Source organism: Naegleria fowleri (assembly GCF_008403515.1).
Source record: "Naegleria fowleri strain ATCC 30894 chromosome Unknown tig53, whole genome shotgun sequence".
In the NCBI taxonomy this organism is placed as follows: Eukaryota; Heterolobosea; class Eutetramitea; order Acrasida; family Naegleriidae; genus Naegleria; species Naegleria fowleri.
Window position 1 is genome coordinate 597,255 of NW_025407985.1, and position 21,531 is coordinate 618,785.

The following is a 21,531-nucleotide window of genomic DNA, read 5'->3' on the forward strand; positions in this document are numbered from 1 at the left end:
CTTGTGAACGGGTGGAGTGTAGGAAGAGAGATTTTTGCAGTCAAACATTCGAATATTTGTCTTGTTCAAATATTTGCTATTTTTCAAAGCATCTTCACCTCGATCAGTAAAATCATTGTAGGACATTTCCAACTCGTTGAGATTTTGTAAATATTCGCTGGACGCAACACTAAATGCACCGTCGTCTGCAATCGAATTAAATCCCAGATCTAACTTGGTGAGATTTTTCAAATATTCACACGAGGCAATACTGTTCGCGCCTGTATCTCCTATTCTATTGCAATACAAGTTCAATTCTTTCAGTTTAGAAAAGAGCACTATTGGAGGCCAATTTTGAAGCAAATAATCCTCCAAGAGAATTGTTCCTCAAGGAGAGAAACGTCAAATTGTTCATGTGTGGACTTGTGACAATGGCAATGCCTCCTTCTTCCTCAATTTCTGAAAATCCCAAATTTAAACAAGTCAAATTCGATAAATTTGCAGCAATTAGCATGGCACCAGATTTCCCAACCTTATTAGACGAAAGATTTAAACTTGTCAATTTCGGAGCATGTTCATTCTCAAGCAATGCCAATGTCCCTTCCTGACCAATCGAGTTCGATTCCAAATTCAGTATTGTTAAATTGCACATCTGAGGACTTTTCGCAATGGCTATGGCACCACTGTCTTGAATTTGCCCAAGTAGTAATTGTAATTCGGTAAGTTTAGAATTTCCATTTGCGAGATAATGTGCAGCTTGAGGTCCAATTCTTGAATAACCAAGATCGAGAACTTGTAAATGACTCATGAACTTGCTATTTGCAAGAGCTTGTACTCCCTCTGCACTCACATTATTTCCATACAAACGTAATTCTCTCAGGTTTGACATGTTTGCACTATTAGACAATACTTTCATTCCAACATCCGAAATGTTACAATTACTGGCACTTAAAATTTCCAAATGAATCAATTTGGTGGATGACGCAATCACTTTGAATGCACCATCTCTCAAATTATAATTAAATTCAATTCTTTCAAATTCACTTTGCACAACTTTCTCAATCACACTCGTTTTTTCAATCGATCTTTGACTCAAATTCAATGAAGTAATATTCATGGCATGATCTTTACATTTTGACATTAATTTCAGAGTGCGTTCCAAAGATTGACGACCCAAATTTAGAGATATAGGAATTTGTCGGGCCATGACATTCCATTGCTTGGAAACAAGAAAACAATTCTTGATCGTTTCAAACTGCAAAAAGGATAAAATATGAAGGCAAACATCATCGGGAAAGCAGCTCGGTCCGTAGGAAAAGGTTGTGGTGGACGTTGATGACGAAGATTGAGAGAGGCCCATTTTTTTGTGTTTTCTGAGAGCGAGTTTTTGGAAGAAGTTCCATGTTCTCAGCTCTGTTCGCAATGAGTCATGACATATTTGAATGAATTCATTTCTTTGCTTCTAATAAGCAATATTAATTATTATAATACAATCATTAATAATTTATTCTCTCTTTGAAAAATAGTATGTACAAAAAACCGGTTCCAAAATTGATAATTCTATTGACATTGTCGTCATGTAATTATTGATGACCTTAATACTGTCACAGGTTCACCAAGATTAACAATGTAAATTGTTTCGTTGTAAAGGATAATTCAAAAAAGATTAAAGAGATGAAGTGCCCTCAAAAAAAGGAAAAGGAGAAAAAAAGGCTACAGCACTGCAGGTTCCCAAGTTGTCTCCAACCTCAGTACTGATGCAGCTCGACGATGCTTAACTTCTCAAATCGGACGGGATGAGGTGCATTCATCGTGATATGGCCGTAGCCATCCCTAATCTTAAATTGCTTCTTTTCATCACTCTTCGTCTAGCAGAAAATCTTGTGTTGTTTGATTCAATTCAATTGAACCTCTTATATAATATTGGTGATTAATGAGAAGTTGCAAGAGCTGAAAAAGAAGTGTCATTCTCTTCCATGGTGGGAGTACCATGATCAACTGAGTTTTGGAAAATTTCATCCTGCAATTGTAAGAGTTGCCTCTCAAAGCCACAATTAGGTTGTACAATGGTTCTCTTCGATTTCACAAAATTCAGAGCATACTCAAAGGTCCATGAGTTCTTCTTCATCAAATAGGCAATGAGAATGGAAGCAGAACGAGATTTTCCTTTCATGCAATGTACCAAAACGTTGTGGCCTGAGGTGATGGCATGATCAATAAAGTCGAAGGAAACTCCAAACATTTCCACAATGTTCTCGTCTTCCTCGTCATAGAGATGTAAATTCAAATATTGATAACCCTTCTCTGGATAGATGGGTTCCAAAGATTTGACACATGTCACAATGTGTGAAATATTGTGTTCTTTCAATCCCTGATCGTTGAATGCATCATCAATGTCTCCTAACCACAATTGATTGGTTATTTTAGTTGCATCAAAATGAGTATCCTTAGTTTGTGGTATCAAGTATCTTGCCTGTTGATTCAACTTGTAGTAATATTTGAGGGCTTTTCGTGTCAGAAAAGCTCCAAACTTGTCAGGTGATTGAGTCAAATACGATTGCACCTTTCTTCGATGTTTGTCTTTGATGGACTCAACTGGACTTGTCAAATGAGGAGTGAGTTCAGAACAAGAGGAGGACATGGAGGATGAACCAATTTCGGGAGTGAGAGTAGTTTGAACTCGTGACCCCCAAGGTGACGACACCATTGAAGGTGTGTTGCAACTCGTAGTATTTGAACAAGAAAAGGCAGTTAAAGAAGGACTGCTGTGACAATATCTCAAACTCAATCCCAATTCAAACATGCTTATAAATTTACGTTTGAGATTTGTGTAACGAATGGGTTGTTGAGTAGTCAATTGTTCCAATTTTTCAATCTTTTCCAATTTCTTTTCTAATCTCTCAATGGCACTATATAAATTACTTTCAAAAGTTTCTTCATCCATCATCATCATGTTGGAAACAGCTCCACTCGAAACCATTTCATCCATCACAAGAGCATTGTATTCCTTCTTGATAGAATGCAACAATTCTGGATGGTGATTGTCTTGATCCAACATCATCATTCTCGAACAAAATTCTTCTTCGGATGCGGCATTCATCATGTCATTGAGGGGAGATGACATGACTTGGATACAATGCTCTTCTTGTGATGGAGAACTGCTGCTACAACCAACATCAATATCATCACCACTGTCATCACCACCAAGACCACCACGAACAGAACTTGTAATGACACGAGAATGATGATTCACATTGCCAGTAGTAGCACGACGTCGAGAAAATGTTTCAATGGTTGGTGGAAATTCATGAAGAGGTGAATCATTAGAAAGTGCAGGATCCTTGCATGAACAAGTGTTGTTCGACAATAATTCTTGTTGTTGATTATTTGACACTCTGCTGCATGTCAAATTCTGAGAAGTGGCAGCAATGGGAGCAGGTGACAAGTCGACCCGTGCGTCGTCATGATTCATACAATTTCGATGAAATCTGTTTGGAGAGGTGTTGGTTGTGTTGCAGAACATTTCTTGGTGATGATAAGGAGATGACGATGAGTGACAGCAGTAACCACAGCATGTACTCAATTCTTCTTTTTCTTCGTCGTCATCATCAACAGTGTTGGTTGGAGTGACCATGGTCGTCGTGGTTGAGAATCGATTCGTGTTGTCGTTATCATGATAATGATGCTTTTCAGGCTCCTCCACAAGCAATTTTACTCGTTTTCGAGAGGTACTGGATGTGGGAAATTGAGGACATGATAAACAACGTCGTGAATTCACGACCTTAGAGGAGATGGATTTCTTTCGGGTGAGATTCGGAGTTGTTGTTGTTGCGACGACAGGGGAAAGTGGTGTTGAGAGGATTGTTGGAGATGATGACCATTCAACACTCATCGTGACCTATTAGTAGTAGTAGAAGACTCGATTGTGAGTTTGTAAAATCGAATTGTAAATAATTGATAAGGGACGTCCGTGTGTTGCTTGAGGCTTGCTGAGGGTCGTGCGTGACAAATGCGAACAAGAGGCACAAAAACTTTGAGAATTTGTCGTTGGCTATTTTACCATGCGCACAAAAAAAGAAGTCGGAAGTTGAAAAAATTGAGAGTCGAATCGTGTGGTGTGATATAAATAGCGACGGAAGCGAGCCTTGGAAAGTTGAAGTTTTACAACACTTTCGATTTTGGGGTATTTTTTTTTAATTTGAAATTTTTATCTCGGAGGACTTGGTCCCGCAAATGTGAGTGCGAGATTCAAATAGGCGACCATAAAAAGATCTTGCAGACAACAGCTGGGACTTGTCAATAAAGTATTTGCACTAAAGTTGATGTTGATATTGACAACTGGTGAGGCTCTCATCATGACCAATGAGGTATATGTTTGAAGAATGTGTACTTAAAAATTGAGAACACCTCTGTTACCCAAGCTCTTTGTAGGGATGAAACAACGAACTATTGACAAATATCAAGCTCGTTCATCAAGTTTCTATATACATATGGTCGAGCAGTAATGGTGAAACTATTCATTCATCTTGCGTCAATATTGAGAACAATCCTGATTATATTCATGGGACGAACATGGAGAGGTTGGAATTTTGCTTTGTTTTCGTCTCTTCTTTTCGAAGAGAGCTTGGCCATTCGTTTGAGTGACTTCACTCATATATTGATTTGCCTTCTCCATTAGGCGATCCAAGGAATGTTTTCGAAGGTCAAGTTTAAGAAAGTTCCAAACTGGAATTTCCTTCGATTGTGAGTCATGCGAAATGGGAAGCGACAGAAAAATCACATTCACTTGATGTCCATACTTTGAATAGGATCTGATAGAATACAAACATATCTCTCTAATTCCATAAAATTGAAGAGTTCAGACAACTTACAACATGTACTCTCTCAAAATTTCTGACAAACATCCATACGAAAGGGGCTTGTAATATAAATCTTCCTTTCTCGATAATCCGAGTGCTCCATACTTGGATTTAAATCGAACCACGAGAACAATGTGTCTGTAAATTGCTCGTGTCGCTGTCATTTCAGTCTCGAAAAATACGCTGAAACGTTCCACATCTTCCAATTCTTGTGTGAAATAGATGGCAAGAAAGGTTCCCTCGACGCATCTTATCGGAAGACAATCATTGATAATTTCTTTTGCTGTGGAAATGATGCTTTTCAGAGGTCTCAGTCTTGTAATATCAAAGAAATGTTGGTCAATATAGTTATATTCAAATGAATTGATGAAATTTTGAATTTTGACCAATTTTGTGAACATGCTTTGGTTTCTGTCAGACAAATCGGGAACTTTGGGTCTAGGAATTTCTGGTAAATATTTACAGCTGTTGGAGAGGTCTTTGAAGGGGTTTATGAGTAGTTCTTTGTGTACAGTCAGATCATGATTGCTACCGCTATGATTACTGACAGAAGAGGACGACGACTGGTTACTCTCTTTGAAAAGAAGACTAGTCAGCAGTGAGTGACTATCGGCAGTCCAATGAGTAGAACTACTATCTAATTCTTCCACTTCTCCGAGTTGTGGTCGTGACTCTTGTTGTATCGACGTACGAGTAGAATGAGTTAGTGACGACAGAGAGCGTCTTTGTTTGGCTGAAGTCACAAGTTGTTGCTTTTCAAATAATTGTTGGTGATTGAAGTGTGGTAAGGAAGAAGAATCCGCCACATGGCGATTGGAGGGAGAATGATTGCTACGACATTTACAATCGATATTGAAGGTTTTAGTAGTTGGAACAGTGCCTGTCGTTTCTGTTCGTGATTTTGTTCCTGTCGAGAATGACTTGCGAGATTTTGAGCTACCACCATTGGTAGGAGCTTGGCGATCGTTGATCTTTTTTGGAGGAGTGAATGAGCAACGCAATGAAGACCTACTCGATGGTTGCTGCTCTCTTTGGCGTGATGATTTTGTTGGAGAGTTGATGTTGTTGCTACAATTAGACATACCAATTTTCGGAAGGTAATTATTGTTACTTGAAGATTGAATGGGTGATGAAATTTGAAGTGTCTTTGGTCTCAAATTTGTAGAAGAATGAGTACCATGTACATTTGTTGTGGTCGGTACGGACGAATGATTGAATGGCGAGAGTGATACTCCTTTCGGGGTCTTGTTGCTTCCCGATTGAGGAACGATCATTTTTGCATTTTTTTTTCCTTATTGAAATCTCTCCCATTATTATTTACTGCCCCATCATCACCTTGTCACAACAGTTTATTCAATGAGGAATCATGATACAAAGAAATAGAACCCGCATAGATGATGATCCTCACATTGTGTGGTTCCACACTCAATATATTACATGGTGATATTTTCAATGGGAGTGGATTCAAGGATTTGTTTGGCGATCGTTGGTTTTTCTGATTCCTCAATAAGGTTATATTCAAGAATGAGATTCTTGACAGAAGTCTTACTCTCGAGATTTTGCAAAAATTCTGTGATTCCTTCTTTGGTAATTTCATTCTCTGAGAGATCCAATGTTTCAAGGGATGTGTTGGTCTTTAATGCGAGACCCATCTTTTCGAAAATGGCATCATTGATTTTGAGATTTCTTAAATCAAGAATTTTGATTTGTGTTTTGGATAGGAAAGCCTCCAATCCTTTAAGGCCTTCTTTTGGATCGTTTTCAGCCAAATGCAACTCCTCGACATATTGGTTACTTGTTGCAGCTGAAATAATGTCAAGGAATGCACTGGATTTGAGGCCACAATTGGTAAAATCCAATATTTTGGTCTGGAATTTTCTGATGGTCTCTCCCCAATTTTCGTGAATAGCTCCATTTTTTGTGATGTTATTGTAGGAAATATCCAGTTTGACCAAAGTCTTGTTAGATCTCAAAGACTCGGCCACGATTTCTCCATATGCAAAATCCAATTGATTTTCGCGAAGGATTAATTCTCTTAGACCGGAATTGGGTTGAGCCAAGAACAGGAGAGTCTCTCTAACTGTATTCTTATCCGCTCCTTTGCCAAGGTTATTTCTTGACAAGTCCAAAATTTCCAATGATAGATTTGTTCGACACGCTCTTCCAATTTTAAGGAAAACCTCAGGAGTTAACTTGGCATCATACAATACAAGTTCCTTAATGTTGTGATTCACTTCGAGGAGAGCAGCTACTTTCAACCCTCCTTTGGTTCCAAGAGGCATTCCTGCCAGATTCAGTTTTTGAACTCTCTTATTATTTTCCAAAGATTTCAATAGTACCTCAATTCCTTTTTGATCAATGTTTGTATTATACGAAAGATCTAACTCGGCTATTGAAAGATTGCCGCTTAGGAATTTTCCGAATTCAGCCATGTTTTGACCATTGAACTCGTTTTTCCCCAAATTGAGAATGGTTAAATTCTTTTTCCATTTCAATGATTCGTAGAGGGTTTGTAAACCCTTATTTCCAATCATACAATTGAAGAGACCGATACTCCTGATATCTGCAGCTATGGTCAATGTTTGTGCGAGCTCCACAGCACCATCATCGCCGAGAATATTGTCGGACAGATCTAAATTTTTGAGCCTCTTCAATTGTCTCAACAAGTCTAAAATACATCCTAGTCCCACTTTAACACTATTTCCTCCCAAATTAATTGATTCCAATTCCATATTCTCCTTCCAAGGGAAATTTCTTTCTGGTTTGTATTCCAGAGCTTTGAGGAGTGATTTTGTGAAAAATGTGATATTATTGTCAGTAATGCTACTAAATGAAAGATCTACATCCTTGTAAATCTCGTCATTGTCAATGCATTTATCTATGGCTTGACAGAATTTACGAACAGGAACTTCCTTGCCAAGCGCACAGCACTCCATATAGTAACCTTTCAAATACTCGAGCCGGCTTCCAAAACGACCAAGGAACGTTCTTTGAACAGGATCCAAATAGAGTGATGAGTCGTTCAATAGGAAAGGCTTTACAGTTGGACATGTTACGTGTGAGTTTTCAAGAGAAAGCACCAATAGTCAATCAAGAGAATGGACATCAACCAGTCAATGGGGCATTGTACGAAACATGAATTTGCAATTTCGTGGGCAATATCGAAATGATTCTCACTATATAATACGACGAAAAAACACCACGTACCTTAGGATTGTTGGGTTTGACTCGATCATTCTTCATCTTTTCTGGAAGCAGAGCGTAATATTCGTCAATGAGTGCTACAATCATTGTTCTCTTCAGTGGCGGAGTGAGGATTGAGATGGTGTGCACTTCATCATTCTCGTAAAAACAAATATCTACACCATCATCGGAGAGATGCCACGAAGAGAGTACATCATAGGGTAACGTATGAACAAGTTTTAAATTCTGAGAATTGAAAAAGAACACTCCATCCTCAGCCACACCTAGTAATAACTCAGTTCCACTTTCATCCTTGACCTCAAAGAAAGACATCCCGAAATACGGAATTGTTGAGGCAATATCAATATATTTACGCATGGCTTTCTTTTTGGAGAGGCCATGATGAGTAATGTGAAGATTGAAGATTCGTTCTTGCCAATACGCATAGTCATGTCTGGAGACAGTTCTGGGCAAGAAGACATTTAGGCCTACCTTACTGTTGAAGCAGATCCCATGATCGTGAAAATGTGGGGTTATGAAATGTGGATCAAATTTGACCAGACCAAATATACATTGTATGAATTGAACATGTGGGATGTTGAGAATTACTTACTTCAAATACCCAATACGATGTTTGTTGGTGTCATGGTCTCCAAACAAAATTTGTACAGTAAGGGAGGCAAGCAGAACTGCAATCTTCTCTGGACATGGATACACCTCGTTCACTATGTTGTATTGGATCTGCTTGAAGAATAGCTCTTCAGCGATTGAGTCCGTGAATCCTTTAGGCCTCTTGATGTGTTTGATTTGAAATTTTAATTCAGACAGCTCTGTAATCCCCTCGGCCTCAATGGATTTTTCAAAGGACAAGAAGCGATCTGCAGTTATCAAATTGAGGTGTAAGTGGGAAAGCACGCAGTAATAATATTATTGGCCAATGAATACCCAGGGTTGCAATGTTGTTTGATCATTATCATATGTTAAGCGTCCATTCATAAAGAAAGAATATGATTACAAAAACAAGAAGACGAACAGGCGATGATGATTGGAAGAAGTTTGCCCGACATTAAATGATTGAAACATGAACATGTTGAATCATCATGAAACAACAACATTATCATCATCAGCGAGGCTATTCTACCTACCTAGAGGGGCATTCAAATCATCATAAATTTGCTCACAAATTCCAAAGTACTTCTTCTCACTTATGTTCAACTTCTCACACATTTTATCAAACAATACTTGAACAGTTTCGTCAGAGGAGATGGCAATTTTCTTGCTCGATTCTCCTCCAAGTACTTTGATCGTGAGCAGAACACGTTTGTTGTTGAACATTTTTTTTGTTTTTGGGCCGTAGCGCTTTCGGGTTCCCTTATTTCTTGCGAAGAGATCTGAAACAAGTATACCTCTCAACATTTCAAGTTATCATCATCCTGATGAATATTGTGATTTAATGGATTTCACTTCATTTATTGTTCCTTAAAGACTTAACCCGCCTTAAAAAATCTAACCGTTAACATGGTGGATAAAAATAAAAAAGGTTTGGATCGCAAAAAATTCAAACAACAAAAAGCCTTCAGAAAATTTTGGTGAAATGCCAGGAGGATCTTTCCTTCTTGCCTCTCCGAAGAAGAAGAGTGCTTTGGCATCCATGGGCACGCCTACTCCTACATCATCCAGCCACAACATCCGACCCAGCCAGACCCTTTCTCCTTCGCCCAATAATAATATTCTTTTCAATAGTAATAATAATAATAATAACAAGAACAAATCATCAACTACTTTTTCACCACCACCTCCACCTCGTTTCAGCACTCCATCCACACCTTTGAATGGTCGGAATCATCAAGTCCCTTCCAACACTAACACGATCAACAAGACATCATCATCATCAGCATTTAGCAATGGTGGACCCAAGATCACCAACACCACCAACTCCACCACGACAACAACACCTAAATCTAGTGCCCACCCAAACCATCCAAATCATTCCATAACCACACCCAAAAGTAAGCTTATCAAAGGCAGCACATCCACAACTCACTCTGGAGTGCTCATATCCACATCACCAACTTCCACCAAATGTCTCTCCAATTCGGCACTCTCTTCCAATGCCCGTAATGCTGAAAATTATTTTGAAGCCGTCACTCATTTCTTGTCAGCTAATTTTCAACAAGCCATTCAAGTCTTAAAGGAGCAACCGAGTAAGAATCTTCTCACCAAGTTATTGTCTGCTCGATGTTATCATCATATGGATGAGCCAAAAACAAGTTTGGCCATTCTCATGAAATTGTGTCATGAAAATACGAGTGTCTACTCGAACTCCACCACACTCAATGATGTCTATGTGAGGAGTGTGTTGGCTTGTGCTCAAATTTGTATCATGACTTGTCAGTTAATTCTCTTCAAGATTTTACCTCGAAGATTCAAATTGAAGGCATTGTTGCCTGAAGAGTTGGAAATGGTGAGAGACTCCGGTCAATCGAATAACGACACTTCTACTAAAAATGGTAATTATCACAACAGCTTGCCTCTCTCCGTTGAGAAGGATTATTGTCACGAATATTTTGAGAATTGCACACTTTTACTTGTGAAGGCCCAACGACTTTTAACACTTCTCAAGAAACACAAGATACGAACGGAACAAGTGTTTGATGTTCCCCTATTGCCCTTTTCTGGAAGCAGTGGTCACAATAGTCTCGATGCCGAGATTGTCACAGACCAAAGTCTCTCCAAACAAATCAAAACTCTCAAGAACCACATCTCCTTCCTCGGTGCCATCATTCATTTGAGAAGATATGAATATGACTATTCACAAACTCATCTTTCTCAATGCAAAAACCTATTGGAAAAGTTGGAAAAGAAACACACCTTTTTGCATACCGACATGTATGTCACTCTCTCACGAGTGTGTTACATTGAGGAAGATTACGAACAAGCTCATTACTATATCAATAAGGCTGAGAGAGCTCGAACACTGTTTCGAGATTTATTAAAAACAGAAGTGGGAGCACTGACAGGAGAACCTGTCATGTTGCTCTTGGATAGTTCCTATCATTTCGACATGTTTGATCATATTCAAGATTTGAGCTCGAAAATTCTACTTTCGAAATATTTTGAGTATCGAATTGTGAAGAGATGTGAAGACAAGGAGCGCCTTTTAGACACATTGGATGATATCAATTTGAAACGAAGACAACACGATCGTCGTTTGCACTCTTCAGAACGTTTTGATCGCACCAAAGAATTTTATGCCAAATTACGGAAAACAGTTTTCAAAAAGTATGACGCCTCTCTATTGGAAGAGATGACCAGCTGGGGTTTATTTTCATTGGTTGTGAAATTGGCTGAGATTTTATTGGAAAGAGAGGAGAAACAGGAACATTTGCAGCAAGGTTCTGAGGATGACAATGGTTCGAACCATGACTGTGAAAATTCCTCACCGCCAATTTCATCTCCTGGAGGTCATAGTAGTGGCAGTACCAGTACCAGTAGCACTAACGGTAGTAGTAACTGTGGTAACTATGTGCGAGCTGTGAACAATGTGGACAATACTGTTCATACCAAACATACCTATATTTTCTGTCTCATTAAGGGATTGTATTTATGCAAACGTTTTGATAAGTGTCTCTCGACATTTGTCAAGTATGAAAAGATTCTTGTAGACAACAGCAACAATAGCAACAATACAATAATTGTCAAGATTTACAATTGGATCGTTGACAGTTATGTTGCCTTAAATATCAATGGGTACTGCCCTCAATTATTGACCTTGAAACGTATTCAGGAGATGGTCAAATTTAATCTTCCCCATTGGAAACAGCATCCAGAGGTGCTTCACGTGGCCATTCGATTCTACAAATTTCTGAAACAAGATGAATTAGCTGCCACACTAAGAGGTCGATTATTGAGAGCTGTCTATGATGAAATTCATGGAGGAACGAGTGCTACTAGTAGTAGTAGCATCTGTAGCAGCGGTTCGAACATGTCTAATAATACAGATGCAAATGGATCCATTGTAAAGTATTCACATCTGTGCTGTCAGGAATTTTTTGAAGAATTACTCAATACTTATTTGAATAGAAAGGTCATCTTGTTGGAGGGAAGCAGTAACAATAACAACTCAACATTGACCATCAATGTGAATGATGAGACAATTTCCAGCAGAAGCACCACCACTGCACGAAAATCCAACACTAATTTTTCCAAACAACCATCAAGCAGTTTTACAACACCACTAAATCCAATTCAATTCGATGATGACTTGACATTGTATTCCTCGTTTGAAGATTTTGCTCCAAAACGAGCTCAATTGGAAAAACAGAAACAAAGACAAGCTTTGGAAGAACTCAAGCGAAAACGTGAGGAGCAACAAGCAAGCTCAGTTGCCTCAAAGAAGAATAAACTGTGAAGTGTGTGTGAGGCGCAATTCGAATTGATCGAATCCAATATTGGAGAACGTTTACGAGGTCACTGTATTTTAAATGTCACAAACCACTCGAGATTAGTCGTTACGTTCAAAATCCTGTTCTTCTCAATCCAAGATGTTTCTCTTAAATGATGGTGCAGTTCTGTTGCTTGGCACTGGTTTGGATGAATGGAATTCCTGATTGTTTGGTTCGGATGTCTTGAGAGTAGCCTTATGATTTCCAACAACATCCATCAGTTAAAGCAGAACCCAAATTTAGTAATAAATGCATCCTGTACACTTCACAACCACATTTTGATAAATATTGCACAAGAGTGAAAATAAATAGTAAAGTGGCTCTCTTCAGGTCATATTAGGATATTATAGAGATAGTAGGCTAATCAAAAGAATTTGATTCCTATTGTCAGGAAAACTTCAAAGAGATTTTGTTGTAATGTAATAACTGAGGAGAGCGAAAGGTTTAACTGTAAAGACTTTTTGCGACCCAATCAGTCACTTCCATCCTATTTGAATTGAACAACGTTTTTCAACTATTTTGTTGATGAGAGGACAATGAGACAATCGCAACGGTCAATGAGATAACTCTCATTATTCCGTTTATAGCTTCTAAAAGACATGAAAAGCCATCTGGCATAGCCGGATTACTGATTCGAACGTAAAAAGTGAATATCTCAGGAGAGGTTGCATCAAGATTTGGAAAGCCAAGAAAATTGAAAATCTTCGGGTCATCCGATTTGGAAAAGTCGAAGAAGTCTCAAACTCAAGCTTCGGATCAAAAACTTGGTTTTCAGAGCGCTGTAAACCGCCGCTCCACCGACATCACTTGGAATTTTTTGGAAGGCGAAAAATTGATAATCTTTTGAATTAAAAACAACAACAACATCACAACTCACTAACCCCATCGAGAGAGAGCGTTGAGTGATTAAAATCAAAACTTGTATTTGAATATCATTGAATATTATTCTCATTATAGAACTCTATCGAGTAGTAGTCGTACTTTATGCCAAAGGAATCATCAAAAAAGAAGACCAATACCCGTATTGAGATTACTCGGGAGATGATGGTATGTGTGTGTTCTAGGCATCATCAATCGTTATTCTATTCATCAACATATTTATCATTTTCACGTATCATCATAATGTTGGAATACTGGAATGTTCTTACCGTAATCGATTGAAATAATCATACTTTAATATTTTAAATATTTTTCCGTTTTTGGATGGTTTGCTTTATTCCACTCACAACAATAATTGTTTATTTCACAACTCACAACCGCTACAACAATATTATCCCTCTTACCATCATTAGGCCAGATATTTCTATTGCCCTCAAACACTCGCAGCAAGATTGCTTGGTGTGAGCATCAGTAAGTAATTTCAAAGATTTTGAGTTGTGATGATCAACAAACAATATGAAAATCCTTCACAACAATAATTGCTTCATGAATGTTGTGTACGGATGTGATGGTTATATGGAACTGTGGACATCATGATGTGAACGATGGATTCTGTGGTGGCTTGGTCGTGTCATGAAAAATGATCACATGTTCCTGTGAACTATCTCTATAATAATAACAAACACGTTGTCATCCATCAAACTTTCAACCGATAATTAATTTACTTTTCTTCACATTACTTGTCAGGCACTCTCAAGAGAAGATTTTATGATTTACACATGGGAAGGTAAGTGATGATTCTCCTTCTGTACACCCTGATTCATGTTATTGCCTTGTGGTTGAAAACGGACAATGTATACCCGAATCACTACGATGGAATGAAACACGAATTCTCTCTCTCTACGATTTGAAAAATCTATTATTGAGGGATGATTCACTTCCTATTCCACATCAACATTCACACCAATGAAAATGTTCGTGCATGCACGAAATGAACCATTAATCTCTTCAGATGGCCCTATCAATGCATTTCTCTCAATGAAAGAAAGAAATCCATCTATTTTCTCATGAACGAAACTGAACCTGAAGATGAAAAGGAATTGGATGAAAAGACTTGGACGTATTTGAGACATGCCTTTCGTGATGCCAGTAAGCCTCTCTCGAGTACTAGTTCCATGAATCATTCTTCGCATTTAGCTTCACACGCTAACAACCACCAGAACTCTCCACAATTTCATTTGTGTTCCTTTGTGGAGAGCGAAGATGGAAAAGTCATGCCCACAACGACCATGGTGAGTTGTACCGCTCCAACCACTCCAACCATGAGTAGTGGCAGTGGAGGAGTGGATGGATGGAGTGGTGGTGGTGGTTCCTCTTCTGGAGGCAGTGCTGATGGAATGGAAGTAGTGTCCAAACAACAACAACAACGAACAAGAAAAGCACAACAGCCCACTCATCTTGGAGGAAGTATTTCTTCACCTCAACAACCATTATTGATGAAACATATTGTCTTTCATGGAGAAAAGAAAAAGAAGAAGCAACCACAACATCACAATGGCGTTCCTCAACATGGTACTCATAGAGATGTTGTTGTTCATCATCATCATACCCTTGTGAACACACTCCCTTGCCAGGCTCATTCCAGAGCAGCAGCAGCAGCAGCATTGAACATGACCGTTGAAGGAGACAATCATCCACCGTACTCGGGCCAACACTCTTGTGTGCAAACCATGACCGCAATGGGTGTGAGATCTTGCGCGGTCAGTGGAGGTGGTCATCATCATGAGGAGGAAGTCGTTGTGGTTGCCTCTCCTCCTGTTGCAAATCAACAGCAACACCACCACCATTATTATTAAGATCTCTCTTTCTGGTTTCTTGTCTTGATTCATGTTCGATCCAGTGATTGAAAGAGAACAAATACACACATATATGCACACAAGGAAGTTCTTGTAGGGCTGCACTAGAGGAATGAACTATTAGTACTACTGCAACATATTTTAGTTCTACTAGTAGTTCAGATTACCCTATGGAACTTTTTTTACTCGTCCATTGTTTGGAATGACAGGTTGGAATGGCACAAGTGGTAACAAAATGCACAACCATCGAAAACTTTGACTTGTTGAAACCCAACCTCTGGATAGATGATCATTTATGAAAATTCTTTTACTTGTTCTCTGACGGAATGTATTCTGTTCTGTATTCCGTAGAGATTAGACCGGAAACACTTTGGTGCTGTTTCAATCATAATGAGAGTCATTCAACAAAGGAAGAGTTGTATTGTGAATGCATTATTACTGTCTCTTTCAATTATGGACAAGAAACCTTAAACACAATATTGTGCTTGGATATCACCTATATTGATATTTTTATTTTTATTTTTTTTAAACTCATTAAGCTATTCATGTTGACAATACACACAAACACACATGAGAGTACACATATCCATAAGATGAACACACAATGACCTACGTTACATCAAAGCTCTCTCAGTTTCAAGAAAAACATACTTCATACCATGATCAATCAATTTATTGTTGTTGTTTAAAATAGTAAGGCAAGATCTGGAGAGGATTATTTAAAGACGCATCACTGCGATGTTTGCTCATTTGTTTCGAATCCAATCTCAAATGTGCAGGTTTTGTGGCTTCCACAAACAGTTAACCCACTAAAGAGTAACAATAGATGAACAATCAATTGCAGTAGAGCAGGTTCATCATGATGCAAAATTCTTATGGTGACTCCTCTAGAGATGCAATGTATAGAGGAGTGGTCGTTCATTAACTGAATTCCATTTTCGAATGATTCTCTACAGTACTATGACAAAAATATTTTAACAATCCATTCTATCTTTCATTGTACAATAGATACTTCTCGGGAGCAAAGACTCGATCATCATTTGTGTGAAAATGGTATAATGGCAATATGCATATATAATATGGATATTAGGTAACATGAACCAAGCTTGTGACATCTCTTGCTATTTTTGAAATGGGTCGTTTCTGGAGAACTCGAGATGTTCTTGATTGCGAATCCACCGTTATTGTGCCATAACCATTTCGCGATCTGTTGCATCCCCTGACTTTTTGAAAAACTAGTCATGATGGGTGGTTGTGTCACATCTAACAGTTGGTTCAACTTTTAGATGCAAAAAGTCAGATACCAAAACATCACCAATGATCCTTTATTTTAAAAGATGTTTTCATCCTTTTTCAAGAGCAACGACAGAGATATGTGAGCAGTTCTCTCTCTCTCACTTGGTCATGTTGCCACTCACCAACCGCATTTTGCAAGTCTTTTATCTCAGATCCTATCGGTCTTCATCAATGGAAGTTTTTTTCATACCCTCACATTTGTAGATTCTCCTTGTCATCATGTGTAGCAGTACTTCCCTTACAAAATAAATTATACATTCTCCATTTAAAGCAAGTGAGGAACACTCACATAAATAATATTGGCACGGACTGACACCTGGTGAATTAGAATCTGCCTGTCCCGACTTGGAATAAACGGGCCGGTTGAGAGCACCGAGATGGTAAAAAACACGGGGTACCCACTTTCCATTTGCAGTTTCGGAAAAACATTGTTGAGTGCAATAGTTCACTTTTTGAGGTGCATTCAATTCTCCTGTACTTGGGCCAAGGGCGTTGTCGTCAGTTGCAACAGGTATCATAAAGAGAGGCAAATGAGAACACGAATGAATGCCTGACTTGTCTCTTGAATGTTCACACCTTTTGAGACCTCCATGCAATTCGTTGTGATCCCATTCATTATTATCGTTCTGGAAAGCAATGTTCCTTTTCATGTTGATCTTTCGAGAAAATTGTGCAAGAGAGGTTCTTCATGGATCACAACCTGTTCAAACTACAAACGCAAATGACATGAATCTCTCACTTTCGTTGTTTGTTGGATCCGTGAGATGCAACCGAGGAATGATGACCATTCGTGTCCTCTCAGTATTACTGAATTCAAGGGATGGACAAATTTCATTTTAGGAGTCGCCTCTTTGTCTAAAATAGGCAGTCAGATGCGAAATCCCAAGTGAGATACGCGACACCAATACCCAACGTGGTGTCTCTTTTACTTGAAGGTTGGTTTTTTTCGCAACAATCACCACAAAAAAAAACAACAGCAACACACTTCTGATCCGAGTCCTCTCCTCTCTTGAGATACCTCCGTGTGCCCTCCGAAGAAGACGAGTCGTAGTGGTACAATAGTTGAAGACAAATATATCTTGGTTCATCCTACCCACCCACCAACTTGTTGCCAATTGTTGTACAGAGCAAAACAACAGCAACACACTCATTCCCAATTTTATTTTGCCTCTCTCTTTCCTTTTGAGATCTCTTTCCAAATGCCAGCAATAACCTCCTCGACAAGGTCTGCAGCTCATTCACCACCCACCCTTGTTTCTCCAAGCAAGCCAACACCACCCATGATGATGATGATGATGGCAACCAGCACGACAACTCCAAGAGAATGCACCATGATGAACCATGGTGAAGGTGTTGTTTCTTCTGCAACAGAAGAGAGAATTCCTCATCATCCTTTCTATTCTCGTCCTCCTCCTCCTGTGTCCTATCAGAATCCTCACTACCCATATCCACAACATCCCATTGAAGCGTCATTGAGTAATCATCCTCACAACCACCACCATTATTCCATGTATCCACCTGCTCCATCTCACATTCATAACCCTCACAACCACTATTATCCTCTTCCTGGTCATGGTATCAATCATCATCACCACAATCTCCACCACCACCACTACCACTACCATAAACCACACAAGCATGAAGAGATTGTTTCTTGTTCCTCCTCTGCCTCTTCCTCACATTCATCATTATCCTCTCCTCACGCTTCGCCTAAAGTTGATCATGCTGATGAAAATTTTGCAAAGGGAAAACGAACGAGTCGAAAATCGAGCATCTCGTCTGATTCTGCATCCAATCCCACTACAACGAGTCCAAAGAGTCAACCAACGACATGTAAGAAATCCAAGCAAGTAATCATGGCAGGAGACACCAACACGAACGGCATTGTTAAAAAGAAGAGAAAGACAAAGAAGAATAAGATTATCATTGCAACTTCAGAATTGGTTCGATGCATGAATTTACCACAAACTGTTGCTGCAAAGGTACTGAAAGTTTCATTGAGTACTGTAAGTATTTAATTGGGCATAATCATACCAATTCTAATAACACATACAATAGTTGAAACGACGATACTATGAATTGGGAATTGGAAGATGGCCAGCAGTGCAAGGTTCTTCGAATGTAAGCAATCCTGGTGACACTGATGGTGCCACTTGCTCCACACAGAACGATTTGTCCTATGTGAATTGCAACGATGTAGAGCCACAACAAAAACTTTCTCTCTCGTTTATTATGCACAAGAAGGACGTTGCTGAACCTTCAGTCGTGGATAACCTTTCCATGGTGATTTTGAAAGTGGCTTTCACACTCAACACAGCCGAAGAGAAATAAAATATAAATGTACATAGATATCCAAATGTGAATTGTGTAATGATTGGGAATTTCTTTATTTGTACGAGTCAAAAAAGATCGTGAATGGCATGTCGTGCAACTTTTGAGTTGGTACTGCCATGTTGATGCGCAAGAAAATGTGTGCTGTCAGCTCCGTGCAATCGTGATACCCACTTTGATCTTTTGAATAGGAAATTGTTTGATTTGGACAGCTGTTTTGCTGCGGCTTACCATTTACATAAGCATGACAGTAATGTTGTCACTCGCATAAGCTAAGATGCGAAACAACAAAATTCAAAAATCATTCACGCAATAATTATTCGGTGCTTGTCATTTCGTGAGTATTGAAACGACGCTTTCAGTCACTTTCAGTATTGGGAAATAAATAATCTTTCAAATTCTTTTTTTGCTCTTTTTCAACACTCCTGAGGTGGTTAATTCCATATGCAAATATGAATCCACAAAGAATGTTGCCAAATATGAGTAGTTTGATTGCAAACATGCAATGATCAACGACAAACAAACATCCACACATCGCTACTTACAAATTCAATAGTAAAGCATGTTCTTCTCTCATGTCATCCACCATGAATTTCCTCCTCAATTTCTCACTACAAAAACAGAAAATGAAACAAAATAGTAGAGAAGGTAACACAATAAGAACTCCCAAGCCTAATGATCCAAATCCAAAAAATCCTCTTACAAATCCAATATCTCCTTCTAAAATGTTGCCATGATAATACTTGTCCCAAGGTTGAAAATTTAAGGTACCATTGGTAATGTATTCGGCATAAACATATGGATCTTTCGAACTCCTAAGTGTAATGACCAAATCACTAAATAATACAGTGTGATTGTATACATCTTGATTGTTATAAATGACAGAATAAATATAGGTGAGACCTGAATAACTTGAACCTATCGACGATAGATAAGGAACATCAGTAGGGCCACATCCAATTCCTCCACTACATGTCATGTGATTCAAGCATATATTATTACATATGTTCAATAATCGAGTATGTATTATTATTATTATTATATATATATTATTCAACATTTTGGTGTCAACGCCAAAAACCCATGCAAATATTGAATGAAATAAATACATGTGGGTGTATTACAAAAATCCAAGTTAAAAATGTTAAGATTGATTATTGTATGAATATTAAAAAAAACGAGTCATTGTATCAATCAAAAAAATTCAATAAATTCAGAACAATCCAATACAGCGTCATTAACGTTTGGCTTGAACAATACATTTGGAAATACTTACAAACTATTATCAAGCTGCACACTCGTTCCAGCATCATTCACCTTTACCTTAATGCAAACTTCGCGCAATCGATGAACGAGATAGCATTTTCCATTCTCTAGGAATCCATAACGACATCCAGATGAGCTCTGATGAATAGGGGATTCAGTCTTGAGAAATAAATAAATCAGAGGAACTTGAAGAGCGTTGGTTTGTGACAGTTCTTGAGCAGTCATAGTGGATTCCAAATTTTCTGAAGTAAAGAGTGAGGATAAAAGTGAAAGTAAGGAAATGCCACCGCCACTTCCTCCACCATTTTTACCTGGTTTTTCTCCTGAAAGAATTTTCTGAGGATATGAGGACCAAGTGATATTCAAAAACAATGCCTTACTAAAATTGGTTCGAATTGGATCAGTGAATAATGTGGAAGGATTTTTGGAATCAATTTGAAATTTAAACGAGTTATACTTTTCTAAAAAGATTGGATTATCGGGATGAAATACATCCGGCTGAGTATTGAGGGAGAACGGAGCTTGATTGAGCACAGTGAAGCTTGACTCTGAGTCTTTTGATGGAGGAGATGTAGTTATTGGTGATGGTGGCAACTCGCTTGTCAATATGGAGCGTGTGGTGCTGGCACTACTATGACCTGTTGGAAGTGTGGCGCTGGAGAGATTGTCACCGTTATGAAGACTCGAATCGGAGTGGTGACGAGGTGAATATGAGTACGACAAAGGCGGAAGGGCCACACCTGGTGCATGTAAATCCACAGATTTTTCATCGTAATATTCATTACTAGTATCAAAATTGTTGTCATGAGAGAGGTGAGATGGAGAGGAAGATGAGACAGACGGCGACGGCATCGGTGGTAGTGACGATATTGAAACGGAAGGAGATGGAGTGGGAGCATTGGAAGTCAAAATAGCTGTTAAGTTGAATTTGTAGGATGTAAAAACTTGTCTGTTGGTGGCTTGCCATTTCTAAATAATAACCAAAATGAGATCATGAAAATTAAGTAATGTGGTGGTGAAATAATAATTTGAGAGAAATTTTCATTTGATAATAAGAGTCATGTATTCGTGTTGATCAATAATAAATGATGTAATAATAATTTTTCAAATATTTTCCAAATCGTTAGATTTTTTGGTGATACGTAACCGTTGTTGAATTCATAGCAGCAGTTCATTCTCATCACAACAACACGACCATCAACTGTGATAGGACCACTTACCAAAGCCAAATCATTGAATGTAGAAATTTCTGGTGGATTTGTTGAGACGGGACCCAACACTCCAAATAAAACTCCAAATAACATCAATCCCGAGCCGAAAAGAATGAAAAAAGTCAAAAATAGAGCCAGTGGTTTAATACCACAGCAATTCCATTCCATCATTTTGTTAATATTGTTTTGAATAGGAATGTTGATATTGTTTGAATAATAATTGGAA

At 38.5% G+C, this 21,531-nt stretch overlaps 8 protein-coding genes across 8 annotated transcripts; 3 read left to right on the forward strand and 5 right to left on the reverse strand.

Moving 5' to 3' along the window:
* Nucleotides 1-304: 304 nt before the first annotated feature.
* FDP41_006924 (uncharacterized protein) lies at nucleotides 305-1,339 on the reverse strand (the record flags this gene model as incomplete). Its single annotated transcript, XM_044710612.1, has 1 exon — nucleotides 305-1,339. One exon carries the CDS (start codon nucleotides 1,337-1,339, stop codon nucleotides 305-307), a length of 1,035 nt encoding a protein of 344 aa, XP_044559027.1.
* A 570-nt stretch (nucleotides 1,340-1,909) lies between these two features.
* On the reverse strand, nucleotides 1,910-3,871 carry FDP41_006925 (uncharacterized protein; the record flags this gene model as incomplete). Its single annotated transcript, XM_044710613.1, has 1 exon — nucleotides 1,910-3,871. The coding sequence occupies one exon, from the start codon at nucleotides 3,869-3,871 to the stop codon at nucleotides 1,910-1,912; it is 1,962 nt and encodes a 653-aa protein (XP_044559028.1).
* A 639-nt stretch (nucleotides 3,872-4,510) lies between these two features.
* Nucleotides 4,511-6,112, reverse strand: FDP41_006926 (uncharacterized protein; the record flags this gene model as incomplete). The annotated part of the gene is made up of 2 exons (XM_044710614.1): nucleotides 4,511-4,790; nucleotides 4,851-6,112. The coding sequence occupies 2 exons, from the start codon at nucleotides 6,110-6,112 to the stop codon at nucleotides 4,511-4,513; spliced, it is 1,542 nt and encodes a 513-aa protein (XP_044559029.1).
* Nucleotides 6,113-6,271: 159 nt separating this feature from the next.
* On the reverse strand, nucleotides 6,272-9,356 carry FDP41_006927 (uncharacterized protein; the record flags this gene model as incomplete). The annotated part of the gene is made up of 4 exons (XM_044710615.1): nucleotides 6,272-7,873; nucleotides 8,046-8,517; nucleotides 8,635-8,899; nucleotides 9,167-9,356. The coding sequence occupies 4 exons, from the start codon at nucleotides 9,354-9,356 to the stop codon at nucleotides 6,272-6,274; spliced, it is 2,529 nt and encodes an 842-aa protein (XP_044559030.1).
* A 259-nt stretch (nucleotides 9,357-9,615) lies between these two features.
* On the forward strand, nucleotides 9,616-12,432 carry FDP41_006928 (uncharacterized protein; the record flags this gene model as incomplete). The annotated part of the gene is made up of 1 exon (XM_044710616.1): nucleotides 9,616-12,432. The coding sequence occupies one exon, from the start codon at nucleotides 9,616-9,618 to the stop codon at nucleotides 12,430-12,432; it is 2,817 nt and encodes a 938-aa protein (XP_044559031.1).
* Nucleotides 12,433-13,450: 1,018 nt separating this feature from the next.
* Nucleotides 13,451-15,201, forward strand: FDP41_006929 (uncharacterized protein; the record flags this gene model as incomplete). The annotated part of the gene is made up of 4 exons (XM_044710617.1): nucleotides 13,451-13,513; nucleotides 13,759-13,816; nucleotides 14,093-14,132; nucleotides 14,358-15,201. 4 exons carry the CDS (start codon nucleotides 13,451-13,453, stop codon nucleotides 15,199-15,201), a joined length of 1,005 nt encoding a protein of 334 aa, XP_044559032.1.
* A 2,495-nt stretch (nucleotides 15,202-17,696) lies between these two features.
* On the forward strand, nucleotides 17,697-18,828 carry FDP41_006930 (uncharacterized protein; the record flags this gene model as incomplete). The annotated part of the gene is made up of 2 exons (XM_044710619.1): nucleotides 17,697-18,503; nucleotides 18,556-18,828. 2 exons carry the CDS (start codon nucleotides 17,697-17,699, stop codon nucleotides 18,826-18,828), a joined length of 1,080 nt encoding a protein of 359 aa, XP_044559033.1.
* Nucleotides 18,829-19,186: 358 nt separating this feature from the next.
* Nucleotides 19,187-21,476, reverse strand: FDP41_006931 (uncharacterized protein; the record flags this gene model as incomplete). Its single annotated transcript, XM_044710620.1, has 4 exons — nucleotides 19,187-19,253; nucleotides 19,374-19,796; nucleotides 20,105-21,063; nucleotides 21,315-21,476. 4 exons carry the CDS (start codon nucleotides 21,474-21,476, stop codon nucleotides 19,187-19,189), a joined length of 1,611 nt encoding a protein of 536 aa, XP_044559034.1.
* Nucleotides 21,477-21,531: the final 55 nt, after the last annotated feature.